General features: G+C 44.3%; 1 protein-coding gene across 2 annotated transcripts in view; it reads right to left on the reverse strand.

Annotated features, from left to right (window-relative positions):
- Positions 1 to 4288: 4288 nt before the first annotated feature.
- The window catches only part of TRPM2 (transient receptor potential cation channel subfamily M member 2), a 47137-nt gene continuing 32778 nt past the window's right edge, over positions 4289 to 18647 (reverse strand). For both annotated transcript variants that reach the window (XM_048506386.1, XM_048506387.1), the window contains 12 exons: positions 17492 to 17673; positions 16668 to 16800; positions 16239 to 16326; positions 15664 to 15751; positions 14053 to 14201; positions 13057 to 13133; positions 12791 to 12892; positions 10921 to 11007; positions 10203 to 10308; positions 9263 to 9364; positions 7498 to 7614; positions 4289 to 5647 (listed from right to left, as the gene is read on the reverse strand). In XM_048506386.1, the coding sequence (XP_048362343.1) occupies positions 5522 to 5647; positions 7498 to 7614; positions 9263 to 9364; positions 10203 to 10308; positions 10921 to 11007; positions 12791 to 12892; positions 13057 to 13133; positions 14053 to 14201; positions 15664 to 15751; positions 16239 to 16326; positions 16668 to 16800; positions 17492 to 17673 (1357 nt within the window). In that variant the 3' untranslated portion in view covers positions 4289 to 5521. The remainder of the gene's footprint in view (positions 5648 to 7497; positions 7615 to 9262; positions 9365 to 10202; positions 10309 to 10920; positions 11008 to 12790; positions 12893 to 13056; positions 13134 to 14052; positions 14202 to 15663; positions 15752 to 16238; positions 16327 to 16667; positions 16801 to 17491; positions 17674 to 18647) is intronic.

Below are 18647 nucleotides of genomic sequence, written 5' to 3' on the forward strand. Positions count from 1 at the left end.
CTGACATCCTAGCGGAGCATCCCAGGATTTTGTTTTTAAAGGGGCAGCTCGCTCATAGGCGCCGCTCAAAGGGTTGGCTTCACGCTCTCGTATGCTCGGGGGCTGGGCGTTTTTGTAGCAGGCAATAACCCGGGAACAAGTGAGAGAATAGCTGCCCCAGTTTTCATCCCAGTTCCAGCTGTGGACTGCCGTTCTCTGCCTGTAGGCAATCGGAGTGGAATTCGTGTTCGTGACTGATCTGCGTTAGTTATGGCCAGAGCCTCCGCTCAGGCTTGAGGGCACACAGAAAGGCTGCAGATATTTGTAGCAAGCTTTCCCTGTGGTGAAGACCCCTCAGAGGAAACGCCTGCCAGTGTACATATGCCTACTGAGGCATATGGGTGCCCTTAAGACATGGGGATGCTGTTCATTGCAGGATGCACCATAAACACTTTTTAGTGTGTGATGTGATCTTCACTTGTCTGTCCTAAGGCCATATATTTGGAACTCTGACACCTCCCGCCACCACTAAAAAACTGTATTGGAAAACAATTTTTGAGCTTCTTGGCAATTGCTGTACAGTGGGGCTATCACTGGTTTGGATTAAAATGCCATCTCTTGAGGGAGATGGCCAGAGCTTTTGACAAAGAAAATAAACAGGAATACAGTGAAAGATCCCTCCCTCTCCCTGCCACCCAATAATAACTGTAGCAAAGTTTTGGTGGACTATAGCCTTCATCTCGCACTGAAGATCTAGGTTCTAGTCCACAAATGCTTGTTCTGGAATCAAATATTGTTATTTTTAAATACCTGTTTATTATTTGCTGCAGCTGACTAACACAGCTATCCCTCTGGGGTTACTGTTCTTTAATGGCACTGGATATGTCCTGAATGGAGCTAATTGTTTAGAGATGGTCTCCTGATTGCTGTTGAATGAGATACCCATCAGAGCTTGGAGAATGAGTCACTCCTCCATCTGAGGAGAAAAGGTCACACATACAGCTGTGGAAGAGGAAAAGAAGAAAGTTTGGAAGAGGCAAAGCTGGGAACTGGCTAAGGGAGAAGCACCCAAGGAGCACAGAGTCTCTGTGTCTGATGTGGGCTACCTGATTTGCTGCTTAGTGGGAACACCTCTTTGTTTCTGGGTGTTGTTGAGATTTCTTATTACTCAGGGAAGTAGAAATTACACACTATTGATGTGAAAGTGTGATTGTCTTTCCCAGGAAACAAACTATGAGCTAAGGCAATTGAGCCAACATGAGCAAAAAAAGACATACCAGAAAGAAACCAGAGCATTGCAACTACATTGTTTATGAAGTCCTAAAACAAATTTGAAGATGCAGCCAGAGTTTGTTAGGAAAGGAGACCCTTGCCTGAAGAGCAGTTTTAGTGAATCACAGCAGATCCAGAAGCATTCAGGGCCAACTGAGAATATCTATATGGATGAACATGTTCTATGGACTTTTGCAGTCAGGGCCTGAGAATTAGGAGGCTATGGATTAGATTGGATGAGGTGCCGGAAGAACCATTATGCAATCCCCTGTGCATTTTTCTTCTCCTGTGATTGCTGTAGATTGGTTTTGGGCAGAGGAGTATCTAGGGAAAATGTAGCCCATTGCAAAATCTGAGTTTTCCGCCCCCCTCCCCCTCCCCATGGGTGGCCGCCCTCCCCTCCCTATGACCAAACAATTTTTTTTTTGCACCAGGTCATCTCAGTCACCAACACATTATAGAATGTATATATTGCCTGGTTTTGGGAATGGGTGAAACTTGAATGGATAAAGAGCCTAAGCACTCTTTTATGAAAACTGAGGGTCAGGAAGGAGTTTCAACCTTGGCTTTTAGAAGAAGTCTTCAGATGGACTCAGGGGAGTTTTCAAAAGCATAACAATAACCTGAGTCCTGTTATGGGGTGCTGTTACCATGTAAGAAGGCAAAGCTTTATGTAAGATCACCAGACTTCTAAAATACCTTGGTGAGTGCATTTTCAAAACATTATTCAAAACTTCCAAAACCTACTACCTGGAATTATCCCAATTTGTGGAGATCCTGCTGGAGTTCTTCATGGCAATCCTTGGTTTTTTACCATCCTGAATCATTCTGAATCCTTTTCAAACTTGACTGCTACACTGTTTACAACCAGTTCCAAATTTTTAATTAACAAATTAAATAGCTCCAACCCCAACACTGATCTTTGTGGGATCCCCACTGCTTCCTTTCATTTATTCAAGTTTTAATACAAAAGGGAACCTGTCCTTTTATCCCATGACTGCTAAACTTACTCACGAGTCTATGATGAGGTACTGTCAAAAGCTGTTTGAAAGCCCATAGAGGATAGGTGTATCAGCAGCTACTAGCCATGTTAACGAAAAGGAATCTCCACATTCAGATGCAATAAACCTCTGAATACCAGTGCTAGGAAGCAACAGGGGAAGGCCTCAGCCTCTATGCCCTGTTGTTGGCCCTCCAGAGGAACTGACTGGCCACTGTGGGACGCTGAATTAGATGGAGTACTGGTCTGATCCAGTAGAGCTTTTATAATGTTCTTCTATCCATAAACAACAACAGCAGAAGCATTAATGGAATCGCAGGCATCAGGAGACCTTTTTATTGAGAAGCAACAGACCAGCATCAGCTCAGATACCATTAACGCAGTTAGATTAAAATATGAGAGACTGGAAGTCCACATACTTAAATGGGCATGAGGAATATAATGCGTGGGAGCAGCACTGTCGATAAATACAAAAGCTGGGAAAGTTCAGTGGTAGCATTTAAGCAAGCATAAGAAGCCATTTATTTTAATTATTTTTAATGCATGGGCTTTAAATAATGGATCAGTCCAGGGTCACTTACAATTTAAAGAGCTTCTGAAATTGATCAACACTTGCCAATTTTACAGATGGTGAGCATTAGCTAGGGGGAAAAAGTCAGTTGTACTAATTTATTTTAGAAGATTTTTATCCCACCCCTCCCCCAGAATGGAGCTCAGGGCAACTAACAACATATCATTACAGTAGCAATAACAAAGCCATAATTTCAATGAAATCCAATTAAAAACACCTCATACAGCAAAGGAATGCTTTTGGCATATATTACCAACAGTGTTGATGGTGGAGTCTACTAAAATTGCATTAGTGAAAATCCTGGTGGAATGATTGTGTCTTACATGCCTTGCAGAATGCAGACAAGTTCTGCAGGGCATAGGTCTCCTCAAAGCATTCCACCAGGTTGGGGTCACGATGGAAAAGGCCCTTGCCCTCATCATACTGTAATGGGCTAGCTGAGGGCCAGCCACCCCCAAAAGCCCAGATGTGTCAGAAAAAAGACACATCAAGAGGTCATAATGGGAGAGGCAGTCATTTAGATATGATAATCCCAGACTGTTCAGAGCTTTAAAGTGTATACCAGCACCTTGAATCTGACCCAGAAACCAACCCAAGGCCACAAAATTGGCTAATTAGGTGCAAGCCACAGTGAATCAGTCAGAACCAGTGCTTAGACCAGGCACTGCTGTATGTCTTTTTGCAGGGGACAGTGTAGGAATATGTGAATTGGGTGGTCCAAAGACTGTGTTGGTATGCAGTTAGACCCTAGTATCTGTATATGCATTTGTTCTAGGGTCAACTTACTTTGCGGTAGCTGGTAAAATAACTGGATTTTTGAACCAGGAACCAGCATATGTCCCTTAGAGACCAGAATCTCCTGAATTTGCTGGTGGTATGATGTGTGGTGGTTGAAACTTTATTTTGGGGAACTTTTTAATTGTCCTCAGGAACGTGCAACCTTTGTTTATATGTAATTGGGAGTAAGTTGTGCTGAATACAGTGGGACATAATTCTAAGTTAAACATTTTAATGGAGCTGTTAAACCCTTGATCTAGCACTAGAATAAATAACCCTGAAATCAGAAATCTTCCATGTTGCAGCAGATTTTTGGCCTCATTCCTTCTACAGCTCCTCAAACGTCTTGATTTTTTAAGCTTAGTTTAGTTGATCATACTTTGTGAAACTACACAGATCTGCTAAATGAACCCTCAACAATTTCAAGTATGGATGGTAACAGAAATCACAAAATATTGTACAATTGTTGTGCAAGAATAATTTATTTAGCCATCTTTTTATGGAAGATGTAGGACAAGAGTAGACATCTCCTGAAGGTCAGACTATTCCTTCCAGCATAAGCAAGTGCCTATGGACATAGGATGCACCTATAAATACAGAACGCTGCAAGGAGACAACCAGATAAAAGCACACTGTAGGCAATGCAAAGCGTTGTGAGTGTGAAAGACAATACATCAATTGACAGCTAGAGCTGTGTACTTTTTAAACTGGTCTGGCCAATAATTTAACAGGGGGATTAGATACATTTCTGGAGGACAGTTGTATTTGTTGCTAAAATCAAAACTATAAATTCTAAAAATAGTCTGTTTTAGCTAACAGCATTGATAGACCGTCATGTTTCAGCTTCACCTGCATTGTATATCTGATTGCCAGATGCTGAGACCTAACAATTGGAAGTGCTGCTTCCATCGAACATATTACTTGCGAGCTCTAGAAAGTTATGATTAGAAATAAATACTACATGAGATGGATACTGGTCTGAGTCAAAATAGAAATAAGAAATGGAAAAGGCAACCTTGTTCGGATCAAAGACTGAGCTCAGGTTCTGTGCAAAACTCAACATGCTAACACCTGTGAGGCAAAGGAATGCACCTGAATAAATGAAAAGGACAAATGATGAAGGAGATATCAACATTGCAGGCACCATAAATGAATGACCTCCTTTGTAAAATGTTCTGCAGTGTAACTCAAGCAGTGCCAGTCCATAAGAGCCTTCGGGTTTTAGCAGTTCTCTGCACCTGCATATGGTCTAGCTCAGCAGGGTGAGGCATGAAGCAAAAGTCACTCTCGCCTTGACAAAGCTCTGGAGCTTCAGATAAAACTCTTGGCCAGCCTAGAAACCCGGGGTCAGGAGGAATCTCCAGCCGCATCAGGTCCCTTAACTAAAGCAAAGCAACAGAGCCTCATTCTCTCAGCCTCATGGCTCTGTCTTTGAAGTCATTCTTGCCAACTTTGGAGATGGTTTCCTGAAATTCTCAGCTCAGCAGCATGCCAGGACAAGAGGGTTCATGACTTTCCAAAGGCAGGCTTGATGACAGGGCATGCATCTTGAAGGCACTGTCACTGGCCCCTCGCCACAAGCCTTGGAACAGTGATTCTGTGCTGACTCTGGATTGTTTGTGGATGCCGAATGCCACAAAAGAGCTTCAGGCATGTTAATCACAGTCTACAACACATCCTGTAGCACAGCTAGAAACAGAATCTGTTGTTTCGGTGCCTCTGATCCAGCTGACACAAAGTCCTACCCCTTCCTTTTTCAAATGCAAATCCCAACCTTTGAGTGAGCCAAGGTAAATCTGACTTCTAAGTCCAGAGTGAGTTGCACAGGAAATATGGCCCGTGAGAAGAACCAGGAAGAAGCCACTCATTTGTTTTGTATGGAAAGAGAGGAAGGGGGGGGGGGGATGTTGGCTGCATCGTCGTCAATAGTAAGCCCCCAATAGGTCAGATGCTTTTTTCAGGATCTCCTTGTGGTTTGTATAAAGGGGAATCCTCTTGTCCACAACTTGCCACCGGACAGCGACTTCAAGATCACAACCTTGGAGAAACTGATAGGAAAAAACAACAGACAGATGAGAACAGAGGTTATTCTGAGCTGCACTTTAACACTCTTCTGAGTCCACAAACCATGGGGAAGAAGACACCGTTCCAATGATGCAGATAGATTATATCAGAACATCTAGCCAGAGAGCAGAGTGAATGTAAAAGCTTAAGCTGAGACTGGCCATATTCCCAGAGACTGCTCATTGTAATTGATCCACTATCCCTGTAGAGATTCTACAATTCCTTAAATCTAAACCCAACTGCAGGGTGATCCGTCCATGACAATGGAGTCACTTCCAGATTGTAATTAAGCTGATCTTCCCAGAATACCAAATCTAGGATATGAACTGGTCTGGAAATCAGAGTTGGTGTCAGTTGAGAGGGGCAGCCCCATCTAAAGCACAAGAAGGCTGGGGACGGCACTGCTGCCACAGTACCATGCTACCCCCAGAGGGCTTTCTGGCAGTGTAGGAAGGCATGGGAAAAAACCCACTGCCAGAAAACCCTCCATAGGACTTAATTAAGTTACGGTACCCTTTTGGGTGGTGTAACTTCAAGGTACTGGGCACTGTGTTCCCAACAGCAATGCCCGTGTGGAAGCTGATTAACATTAGCTCCACCTTGGGAAAACCCAGGAACACCTCATGCTGTGCCAGCATCCTCCTGGATGCCAATGCAGCTCAGATGGCCAGCTTCCCTTCCAGGTTGGGTGCACACCTGCCTCCCATTTTGCCCATTCCACCCTTGCATTTGGCAAAACATGTTGGTGTGAGCTTGCACCAGTTTCATTGACCCATTAAACACACACACACACACCCCAAGACCCATGGCTGTCATGGGGGCCATGAAATACTGAACTGCTCTAGGCAGCAAAATTTCAGAGTGGAAGGTGAAGTCTTTCCACATCCAACAGTGTGAGGAACTCCAGTACCAACACTAATACCAGTTCAGACAGGGAGATTGCCAGGCAGTGAGGTGGATGGTACATCACCAGAATCTCAATCCTGTGTTAGGAGTCCAGTGCCAGGAACGAGTTCTCCAAATCCGGTGGACTTGGTACCAGCCATCTTGGGTAGGGTGATGTAATCATGACAGACCAAGGCAATGCTACCACCACCCCAGCCTCCAGGGCATAACTGCTGCTGTACTGAAAACCTAGCTGGCAGCAGCTGAGATAAACTCCCCTTGCTCATGTACCCAAATCTCAGCAATACATACACTGAATGTGCCTCTTCTTACAGCATTCTCTGCAATCATTACATAATGTTCACCCACTCTCTGTCTATCTCATATACAACCTTTTCACACTTCTACTCTTGGAACTATTTCTTCTCTTTTCCCAAGTGACTTTTGTTTCCATATAATCCATGTGCTTCTTAAAGCCTTCTGTCATTTTCCCTCCAGCTTGATACCCACATCCAGGGTCCACAAAACTATCCTTCTCCCTCTTTACAGTCAAAGTCATGTAAAAAAGGTAAAGGTAGTCCTTTTGCAAGCACCTGGTCATTACTGATTCATGGGGTGACATCACATCATAATGTTTACTAGGCAGACTTTGTTGACAGGGTGGTTTGCCATTGCCTTCCCCAGTTGGCTACATTTTACCTCCAGCAAGCTGGGTACTCATTTTACCAACCTCAGAAGGATGGAAGGCTGAGTCAAGCTTGAGCTGGCTACCTGAAACTGATTTCTTGGACTGAAGTACTGCAGCATACCACTCTGTGCCACAGGGCTCTTTCAAAAGTCACGTAGCCACATTGAAAAAAAATGTGGCATTCATTGGATGGTTTCATCAGAGAATATGCAACTAAAGGAAATCCCCATTAAGATCAAAAGTGTCACTACAAACATGTACCGAATTCAAACGCTTCATCTCCACATCATTCTGGTCTTCAAAATGCACATTGATGGCCGAGGTCTCTATCCAGGCATTGTCTGTATTCCTGGGATCATCCATATATCCTTTATAAACCTGGAAGAGTGTGGGATACATGGAGGTGGAAAGAGAGAAGCCAGTGAGGACGAAGCCTTCCAAAAGGACTTGTAAACCCATTGGGGTTCTAAAGCTGCTCTTTCTTAAGGTGGGGATGGTGGAGGGGGCTGTGAAATGTTTTGGGGCTTTGCTAGAAAACAGGGATCAACTGAAATGCCCAAGAATCTAGGAAATCCTTGGACTGTTAGTGTGTATATGTGTGTCTGATGTGGGTGAAACAGTCAAAGCAATTGGAACTTCCCATGTCTGATCCTTCTTATATCCAGCCTTCTTGTGATGGCTAATTATATTCTAGATGAGTTAGTTGCTCAGAAACACTTCTCTACATCCATTACTTAGAAGCCAGATGGGAAGCTATAACATAGTGTAATATTTCAGAGCTGAGACTCCAATCTGGAGAACCAGATTTGATTTCCTGCTTCTCTAAGTTATACCTACTGGGTGACCTTGGGCTAGTAAGAGTTCTCTCAGAACTCTCTCAGTCCTACCTGCCTCACAAGATGGGGGGGAGGTGATTGTAAGCCGCTTTGAACTCCTTTCAGTAGAGAAAAGTGGGGTATAAAATGAAGTTCTTCTTATTTGGTAAGGTTCATGAAGCAGCAAATCTGAGGTTCAATCCACAGTCTGTTCCAATTAAAAGGGTTACAATGACAGGACTAAGAAAGGGTCCCTAACTGAGACCTTGGAGAGCTCCTACTATTGGGCTTGATGGAATGGCAGTTTTTATCCATCCATGCAGCATCTTCAATATGCATGAGGCTCTTCAAAGCAGAAACAGAAAGGTCACTGTCCAAAGAGATAACAATCTAAAATGAAACATAAGGGAAAAGAAGCTATGGATAAATGGGAGGGGGGTTATATTTTTCTGTAGGAAAAGGGGGATTTTGTTGGATTCGAAAGAAGTAAGAAATGGTATGATGGTATGCAGAGTTTTTTTCACATTGTCTGTGCCTGAGAATCAAAGGTTCTTTCAATCTGCCTCCCTGAATAGTCATGCACCATGTAATCTTTGTTTAAAAAATTCATAAGGTCCGAATATTGCTTTTCCAGGTTCCAGATAGAGCTGCCCCTCAAATGCTCACTGCAATTGGTTAACATAACAGAAGACAATTTGAGCCACTTCCTAGAGCCACAGGTTCAAATGCAAGCCTATCCTATCATTTCTTTCTCATTTCCCTTAACAACCTCTTCTATCCTGATTCTTTTCTCCCATCCTCCTCCTGCCTCTAATCCGTGTAGATCTCAGGTAAGAAAATTATGGATGGGAAACATGATGAGGTGAGTGATGAGTATGCAATTCTGCAAAAGAATGTGCATTTTCCAGTTTCAAAATTGCTTCAGTATCTGCAAAAATGGCCCGGCAGAGGAGAAGTATACATAGTGACTACTGGGAATTGCAAATTACTGATGATCTCTGCAGTGAGTCCAGGCATTTTTAGTTTATAAAACATTTGATTCACAGCTAAATCGTGTGCCCATCTAGCACACTGCGCACCAAAGCTTCGCTGATGACATTTCTCCATCATTCACTCTACATTTTGAAAAAGGAAACAACAGTGTTCAGACAAGTGTGCACATAGTGCCCCTCTGCTTTTTGCCAAATCCCAGCCTGTACCCAAATCAATACCTCTGTGCCCTGATTCAGCAGTTTCTGAAACTGTGGCCAGAACTCCCGTCTCAGGATCCATTTCAGCTTCTGTGGCAATGCTTCTCCTGGCTCCAGAGATCCCTGAAAAGAATGAAAATGTTACTCTGTGTAATTACCAGTGAAGGCTATTCACATGTGATGATCAAGACATGGGGCTAAGAGTCTCCTGAAGCGGCTTGCTTGTCCACTTTCCAGCAAGATGCAAGAAAGCCTGATCTCGGATCATGGCTGCCATCTCAAAGCGTGCTACAGATTCAAACAGAGATGGAATGCTGGAGCTTTTAATTTGAATTATTAAGAGACAGTGAGGCTCTGGGTGACAAAATCACATTCTAGAAACTGGGCTCAAATGAGGAAAAACATGAAAGAATGATGGCGGAATGACGCACCTAATACAAAACATCCCTTCACTTCATTAGCACAGGATCAAGGAAGAAGGGTGGTTTGATGTGGGCCTTAGGGGCACTGCTAGAGTTTTATTTCCTGGATTCAGAAGATGAGCTATTGTGGCCTGCAGTGATCTATCTTCAACAGGAGGTTTTGGGGAAAGCCTGTGTGTGGCTGCTGCTGATGTCACTGGGAGTGCCGTGGACTTTTTCAATCATTCTAAGACTTTGAAATTTGGCTCAGAAGAACAGAGAGATTTGCCAGCTTTCCAGTAAAGTAGCTTGCTTTGTTGAGCCAATTCTGCTCCGAGCCCATCTCTAACAGGCAGGCACTCCTGCTCCAAGCCTCATTCTGCAAGCTGTTCGTTGGCAGCCAGTTCTGCATCCTTTTCCTTCAGCAGATTTTTGAGGAGCACCATCATGGGTGTTTTGACTGCTTCTGTCAGCTATTACTGCCACTTAATTATGCTGCCTGAATGCATCTTCCAGCCTCTTCAAATCCAGACTAAGTTGAGAGTCTCACAACCACTTACCCCAGGTAAAGCCCAGTGATCTGACAAGGGAAATTTAACAACTAAGATTTCCAGCATTTTCTTTAAGCTTTTCCTAGCAATGGATCCATCCAGATTCCTCCTCCAGCTATAAAAGACAGAGAGAAAGATTACATGATAGGGATGAGCATTTGGTACTTTAACAGATTCTCCTGCACCTGTGGTAATATTCTCAATCTCCAACACAACTTCTCTGACACAGATCAGTTATCAGGTTTCAAATGGAGTGACAAAAACTCTGACTTTTGGAAGCTACAGAAAGTCTCCTGGAGCAAGGAAGCTAGCCAGATCTCAGGGATGCCCGTATTCCTTTTCTTGCTCTGCTGTTGTCATGGATACAGCTCTTGCTGTGCTGCAGCCATCAGCTCAGGCTAAAAAGTGCTGTAAAAACAGGCAGAGTACTTCATAAGGTTCACTCTGTAAAAGGCAGGCTGGTTCTAATCTCTAGATGGGTATAAATGATGAGGAAAAACTCATCCAATTTCTCAGAAAATGACCCAGATAAAATTGTTCTTGGTGCTCAAGAGCAACAAAGCCAATCACTCTGGATTTTGAAGAAAAAAAAAACTAGTAGAAATCATTTCACCATTTCATTTTCTGCTTCTTTCAAGGTCCTCAGAATTGTCCTAAGCAGAACAGACATTTTAAGAGTAGCAGACTGCCTTAACGGGATGAGTAAGAGTCTTCATATTCTACTCACCGTGTTACAACAGGGTGAAGGTCATGATTTGGTCCAAAGAACCGAAGAATCCCCTGGCCCCTCAAGCCAGTCCTTCCCATGGGATTCCTGTAAGAAAAAGAGCCATGTTAGTCCTGTTGTGGGCTGGTGTCCTGGCTATGTGTTAACCCCAAGCAAACATCTTTTTTTAAAGGGCTGATAACAAGTAGAGGAAAAATCACAGGGTGTTCAGCACAAGTCATGACCAGCAGGAACTTAATTTAACCTGGAACTCACTAGGAGCTCCAGTACACCAAGATGAGACAATCTCTGAGAATGTGTAGAGTATCTGTCACTTGCCACTGAAAAATCACAGTGTCAACATTAGGGCATGGGACAGGGTCCCAGCATCTTTTATGTTTTTTGGAAACTGACCACTGGGTGACTCTACTGCTACCATGAGACCAAGTACACACTTTCTAAGCTCTCAGTCCATCCACAGTATGACACTGTCTAGGAAAGTTGATGGTATAATAACCAGTAAGACTAATAGCACTAGATTGTGGAATTTTGCCAGGTGATCTTGATCCAATCGCATTCTGTCACCCTAACCTATCTAACACGATTGTTGTGATGATAAAATGGAGGAGGGGAAAAGCAATGTTCTAAGCCACTTTGGGGGTTATTTTTGGGGGGGGGAGAAAAATGGTTTATAAATAAATATATGCAAATTCATACTAAGGGCCAAATGAGATATGACAATGGGAGATCTGTAAATGGATCTCCTGTGATTTTATACAATTGCATATAGCAGCTCTGTGTGCATAGAGGGGACTGAGATCAAAACAAAATGGGGGGAAGTGATAGCCCCCCCCCCTTTACCCCCTTCCATTCCTAATACTGTCACTTTAAAAATGTCCATTCACAGAACTCCTGTTGTCAAGTCTAGCTTGGCTGTATGCATCATCACCATTTTTGACTCCCCAAGATCTTAGACAGAAGGTTTTTTCCCCCCCAAGGTCTTTTGATAAATGAGCTCCTATAAATAGAAGCACCATTATTTGAACTGGTTGCATTCAAAACATTTACTTATTACTGCCATTAAAAGATATCAATCTCATCTTTGTACTATATTGGCTTTCAAAGCAGCTTGGAAATTCAATTAAAAATAATAATATGAATATAGGAATAATAAAAGTAGTAAAGCCCACATTACACAAAATTGCAGAAATAAAGAGCTGGTAAAAGCAATATTAATTCCACTTAAATTAGTGGTTCTCAACCTGTGGGTCATGACCCCTTTGGGGGTCGAATGATCCTTTCACAGGGGGTGCCTAAGACTCTCTGCATCAGTGTTCTCCATCTGTAAAATGGATGTTAGGGTTGGGGATCACCACAACATGAGGAACTGTATTAAAGGATTGCAGCATTAGGAAGGTTGAGAACCACTGACTTAAATGCTCTGGAAAATAAGACAGCCGTAGCTTGGGTTCTAAAGGATAACAATGACAGCAATAGGAAACTATGCCTAGTGAGGTGATTCCATATTTAGTGATGCTGATGAAGTTGTCCAGGCTCATAATACAAATTGTCATTACTTGTAATTCTAGATGTTTTTTGAATCACATTCCCTTGACTTGAACTTCTTTGTCTGAAATTAAACAGGTGTGTTTTGATCACAGCCAATCTACTGTGCATTGTCATGAGGGACTGTCTATCCCATCTGCCTCTGTAAATCTGAATGAGATGAAGGTGGTGCATTTTCCTTCTTGAAATTGCTTTTCCATGGTGTCCATGTGTAGGCCAGCACTGACTGTGGCCCCTTGTGACACCCAGTTTCTATCCAAAGCAAAGCTAAACACAGAACATAAGATACCACAATGGAGATTCCCATCTATGCCACCAGACTCACAGTGGCAGGCCATCCTGAACAATGTAGGTGCCATGGAAACTCTGTCTGTTGATCTCCCCATCCATACTGTTGAAGTTTATCTTGGAAAGATTCTCCAGAGTGCTGAAAGAGAAGCAAAGTCTCACTGAGCTCACTGAAAATAGAGTCAAAGGCAGAAGGCAGAAGGATAAAAGACAATCAGGAGAAGGGCGAGTGAGTGAAAAACACCACAGAAGAAACCAGTAGACAGACCTCACTACAGTGAGAGACACAGAGGGCATACGTACTCTCTTGAGGACTCGGGCGGATCGGTCTCTTTCCTTTCCTCACTATAGAAGAGGGGATTGTAGATGTCAAACTCCACCTACCAGGAAAAGAGGCTGGTAAAGGCATATTTTAGATTTACAAAACATAGCTGTGACTGTCCACATTTTAACCACACAATGTATCTGAAAACTCAACAGCTACTTGAGAGGGGGGAACAGCCTTGTCCCCAAAACATGACTATTCTTGGTTCCCAATTCTTGTCTGTGACAGTCCCTGGCACTGTTTAGTGCCACGTATTCCTGGTGAAAACTGCTGGGGCTAGTTTCATCAGGGTTCTTTTCTCGTGCCAATGGCAGCTACTTCAAGGTTAAAGTTTAGATCTGAGTTCCTTTGGACGAGGACAGATCTGTTTTCTAACTTACATGTTTGGGTTTTTAGCCACATACTGTATGATCACTGGCATGATTTTCCACGAAGAATCCTGGTCACTGAAGTTGCATGAGGGTTGTGAGAAGGACCCGAGGTAGGGGCCACCTCCTGAAGAAAGGTTTGGCTGTCTGAGGACTTTGAGGCCCTTCCCCTTAGAGTAAGTGGAAGAATGAGTCACATGGAAATGCCTTCCTCCCAGTTCAGGGGGGGGGACTGGCACCCGGGGCAAAATGGCACCCGCACCCCACCCCCAACATGCCTCACTTATCTTTAAAAGTTGAAAGAGCAGCCTGCTCCGGGCCATAGGGGTGGCCTGAGGGGAGGGGTGGGGGAGGGATTCTCCGCCCCCCCGCCTGCAGCCAGGATGTTTGTCCCCCCTACCCCATGCCTCTGCCTATGCTTCCTCCTCCTCTAGAAGAGGTCTATTGTTTCCTAGATATGGATAAACTGTTATGCAGGTTATGGATATGGATGCAGGTATGCAGATATGGATAAACTGTTATGCAGCAACATTTAAGTCACTGCAATTGCAAATCATGGTTATTCTTTCCTTTCCATTTTTTTCTCTTGTTCCCTTAAGCTCTTACCTCCCATGGCACCTTCTCATCAGGCACTGGAAAGCGGACAGCAGTGGAACTGGGATACAAAAGGTTCCTGGCCCTCACATGGTACAGAACTTGAAAAGTTTCTGAGACCTCCTCTTCATGGTCCTCCATCTTGGGCGCTCTGCTGGGGACTAGGACAAACACAATACCTTCTGCATAGGCCACATAATCAACTGCATTAAGCTCTTCTTCTGAGCCTTCCTAAGCATCTGAATGCTGGCTGACAGCAATGAGCTTGTTAAGCATTAGCTTGGCAATTCTTAGATAATAAGTGCAGATGTGTCCGCAGGTAGAACAGATTATTAGACAGAGTCAACCTGGTGATATTTGGCTATCAGGCACAAGTGCATAGGGAGGTAGAAACCCACAGAAGGACCCTTCATAGTGGTAAGTCTTGGGACTAGCACTCCCACATGATCTCTTGTTGCTGCATTTCTTGGACCAGTCACCCCTTAAAGGGGCGGTTCAGTTCTAAAGCCCTTTGCAAGGAAAAGCTGGCTGCTCTCCAATGTGAGCAGCCTTCATAGTGGGTTCATAGAGAAGCCTGACTTGCTGTGTCATGATTGGGAACTCTATGGAGTCCTGGAGCTGAGTTCAGGGGTCTTATTTTCTGGTGGCTTCCACACAGGGATGGGTTTTCATGGTTTCCTTGATGCCATATAAAGTGTAGCATCAACAAGGCTTCTACGTGACATATTCCTCTGCAGTATCCCTGTCCCAGTTCCCCTAAAAGTGGCCACTTCCCCTCCCATGGGCCACAAGGGCTTTGACAATTAGAAAAAAATAGCATTAGAATGTTATTTCATCTACACACTGTTGTCAACTATAAGTGTTATAGGTTTTCTGAATTCCCAGCTTTCATTCTTTTAAAAAATAAGTTTCTAGCCTCTCCCCCTACAGAAGATGTGCCTTTTCCCTTAAATCGTTGCATGGCAAGGACTTGTTTTTTAAAAAACAAAAGTTACACTTGTAGTCTTCTTCACATTAAGCATAAATTCCCTTTGGGTTTGATTCTTGGTTATTCACACATTTCCCCCCTTGGCAGTCACCTCACCTTCAGATCAGAGAATCCCCATGGTTTCTGAAAGATCAGAAAATATGACTTTTCCTCTTAATTCACAGGGAAAGTGAAGGAGATCAGCATGTGTTTAGCTTTCTTCAGGTTTTCTTGCCTTTCCCTGTCTTTCCCTGCCCACACCACAGCAGTTCCTCCCACTCTTTGGGCCACCATTACAAAAGGATAAGAGGTGAGTAAAAAATAACACTGAACATTGACAAAAAATTGGCAACCTCCTCAAATGAAAGTTGCACAGAAACAACAAGGAAATGGTGAACAGGCAAAATGGCAGATTGGCTTGGCTAGCAACACCTTGCAAGGGGAGAATCTCTGTGCAAACAAAAACCTTTAAACAGGCAAAAATCTGACACCTTCATCATGACTGTTTTGTCCCCCAGAGGGAAAGCAGAAAGTGATACACATGTAAGTTGTGGAAGCAATGAGAGGTATGTTTTTTGTATTTAAGTACCAGGTTCTGGAATTGAAGTACCTTTAAGAAGTGCCCCAGATACTTGCATGTTTGCAATCAGACATACCCATAATGGGAGCATCGTCCTCCAATCCAAACCCGCTACTAGAAAGTGAATTAACAATCCATTGCAGTGCCTTTGTAGACTGGAACATCTAGAGATCAAATCAAACCAGTTAGTATCTCTTTAACCAACCACTACAGGAGAAGAAGGAAGAAGATAGTTGTTGAGGGACTCTGAATTCCATGAAAAAACTTGGGCACGCATTTTATTTGGGGAAGGTGCTGTTCAGGAAACATTTTCTAAAGCTGGTAGATCATCCAAATGGGGCTTCCCTTGGAGAGTCATCTCTTAACACAAGTGCTGGTTAAGCATGTGGACAGAAAACTTGTTTTACTTACTGTCTGTTTGGTACTTAATGTAGGGATCTGGAGAGTGTCTTCTTTGTACAGAAGCACATTAAGTAATGCAGCAGGTAGGATGGGTCACAAGATAGGGTCATGTGACCCCAGTTGGCTCCCTACGCATTCCGGCTCTCAGACTGAGTTGCCTTCCTCCCAGACTGAACTCACCCTCCATATGGGCTTTCAGGTTTCCCTAACTGGACTAACGTGAGTGGCAACCTTGGAAATCTGCCTTACCTGCTCCTCCAGATGGGCTAGCCTCTGTTCCACCAGCCCTGTCCTTTTCACCTGAGCGAGGTCCAGTTGTTCTGCTACGACATCCATCCTGAAAAAGAAATTTAGGCTTAATGCATGGTCAAGGCATCAGATTCTGCCAGGTTTTCTCAGCTTTCTTTTTGGGGCTGGCCCATTCAGGAAGTCCTCCTGTTGTTGCACTCAGGAGCACCCATCCCTCAGCTTCCACTGCACGGCTGAACTGGAGTGTGGGCTGCCTGGGGCAGTGTAGGAGTTATAGTGAAGGACTCGGAGTGGTGGCAAGGTATGAACCAGCAGAGTCATTAAACCCTCCTGAGCTCTTTTGAGTGATGCTGTCATGGTGCTAGGGAGCTGGTCAGCCAGTTCACCTGATCTTGGTGATGGATAACTTATAGGAAAAGCAGCCCTCACCTATTGGCAATGTCCTGGATCATCTGTTCAGTGTTCTGTTTCTGCTGGCACTGTTGGTGCTGCAAATAGTTTTCCTTCAGGTACATCTCCCAAGACAAGAGGGATGCCTCTTCATTCTTCTCAAGCTTCTCTTCTGCAGGCCAAATCAAGCAGATGAGGGAATGAATAGGAAAAGGGAAGCAGATGAAATGGTTGGAGGGTCTAGCCAGCAAAGTGACAAAAAGGGCCATGTGTAGACAGAGGTATATTCTCCTGCTCTGCTTGCACATGAGTTCTTCTTTGAGTCAATCAAGTCTTGCAGCCTCTGTGCTTGATTGTGTTCAGGGCACCGCTCTGTACCTGATGTCTGTTTCTGCCAGGGGGCCTTTTGGGCATCCCCCACTGTGCTTTTTGGGAGGTGGTGAGCAAATTGGGCCGCTCATCCGGTGCCACAGGCAGTTCAAAGGCAGAAACTGCAGAGTGAACTATTAAGCAGCACACACAAATATAGAGCAGTTTTGTTACCTGTGCACCCAACTAGTTGGGTGGGGGAAGGGAAGAAGATGAGAAAAGCCTAATACAGATAATTTTGTAACTAAGGAAGCTGCCCTGTCAGAGTGGAACTTCTGACCCTGGGGTTGGGAGGGTGTTATTCCCACCAAAAAGGATGAAATATCATCCAGATGCAGAATCACTTTCCCCCTTTTATCTTGCTCCCATTCTTTCGGTAAGTGCGCCATCACCACCACAAGGGCATAAATTACCATGTGATCACACTCTATCCCACGGGCCAAAGTGATCGCCAGCACTGTTTCCATGAGACCCCACACAACAAAGGTTCTTACTGAGCTGCTTGCGACGCATGGCTGGCTTCCGGAGAAGCACCCGCTTGACAAAAAGCTGCAGGTGGTTAAAGAGGATGAAGGGTGGTGGAGCAGGAGGCCTGCCGTGGTACTCCTCAATCAGGTCATGGCGCTGGAACTTCCAGATCTGATCCGTGTGCTCCTGTACCTGTTGGAATGTGTAGCTAGGATAGGGAGAGACAAGAAGAATGAGCTCCCCTGGCCTCATACACACTGCTTGCAATCTAAATATCTCACCTGTATGAAGGGCAAGTGGTAGCCCTCCCCTAAACATCCTGGCAGCAGGAGTGGATGGGCAAAGTCTTGCAGAGCCACATTCCCACTGAGATTACTGGAGAAAGTCAGAGTATTGCTGAAATATTGACTCCGCCTGCAGCAGCAATGAAAAGGACAAATTCTACACTAGGAATTATTAAGAAAGGGTTGAAGTTGAAGTATTGGACCAGGATTCGGGCGACCCAGGTGTCAATCCCTGCTCTGCCGTGGTAGTTTGCTGGTGACCTTCAGCAGTCACACACATTCAGCTTAACCTACCTCACAGAGTTGTTGTGAGGATAAAATGGAGGAGAGGGAAACAGCATCAGCCACCATTGAGGAGAAAGGTAGGAGGTAAATGAAGTAGTAAGTAAACTAAATGACCAACATCATAATGCCCTTGCATAGAATTATGGTATTGCTGTATGTGGAATATTATATTCGGTTGCTGTATCTCAAAATAGATAGTGCAGCACTGAGATTTATTTATCTATTTAGAACATTTCTATGTTCAAGATCTGATTTTGTACTCTTTTAGGAAAATCACTGCTGTAGGGAAGCCTGGACGGGGGGAGACGCCCCGCCCAGTGAGCACACTCCTGGCCGGGAGTCCCCTCTCAGCCCGACATGCCGAGCTCACGGGTCATTCATGTACTCACCCTCTCCTCCGGACTAATGTGTATTTGGGCAGAAACTGCTGACTCACAGACTCTCTGGCTCCTGCAAGTACATGCCTTCGCTGACCACGGTGGCGCAACCCTTGCCTGTAATCCCCCGCTGGTCCCATTGTCTTTTACCCTGATAAGCTTCATAATAAAAGGTGAAGGGAGAAGGCACTCAAGAGAGAACGCTGGACGCCTCTCCCCCGCCGGACCTGCAACCC

Source organism: Sphaerodactylus townsendi, linkage group LG08, assembly GCF_021028975.2.
Source record: "Sphaerodactylus townsendi isolate TG3544 linkage group LG08, MPM_Stown_v2.3, whole genome shotgun sequence".
Taxonomy (NCBI): Eukaryota; Metazoa; Chordata; class Lepidosauria; order Squamata; family Sphaerodactylidae; genus Sphaerodactylus; species Sphaerodactylus townsendi.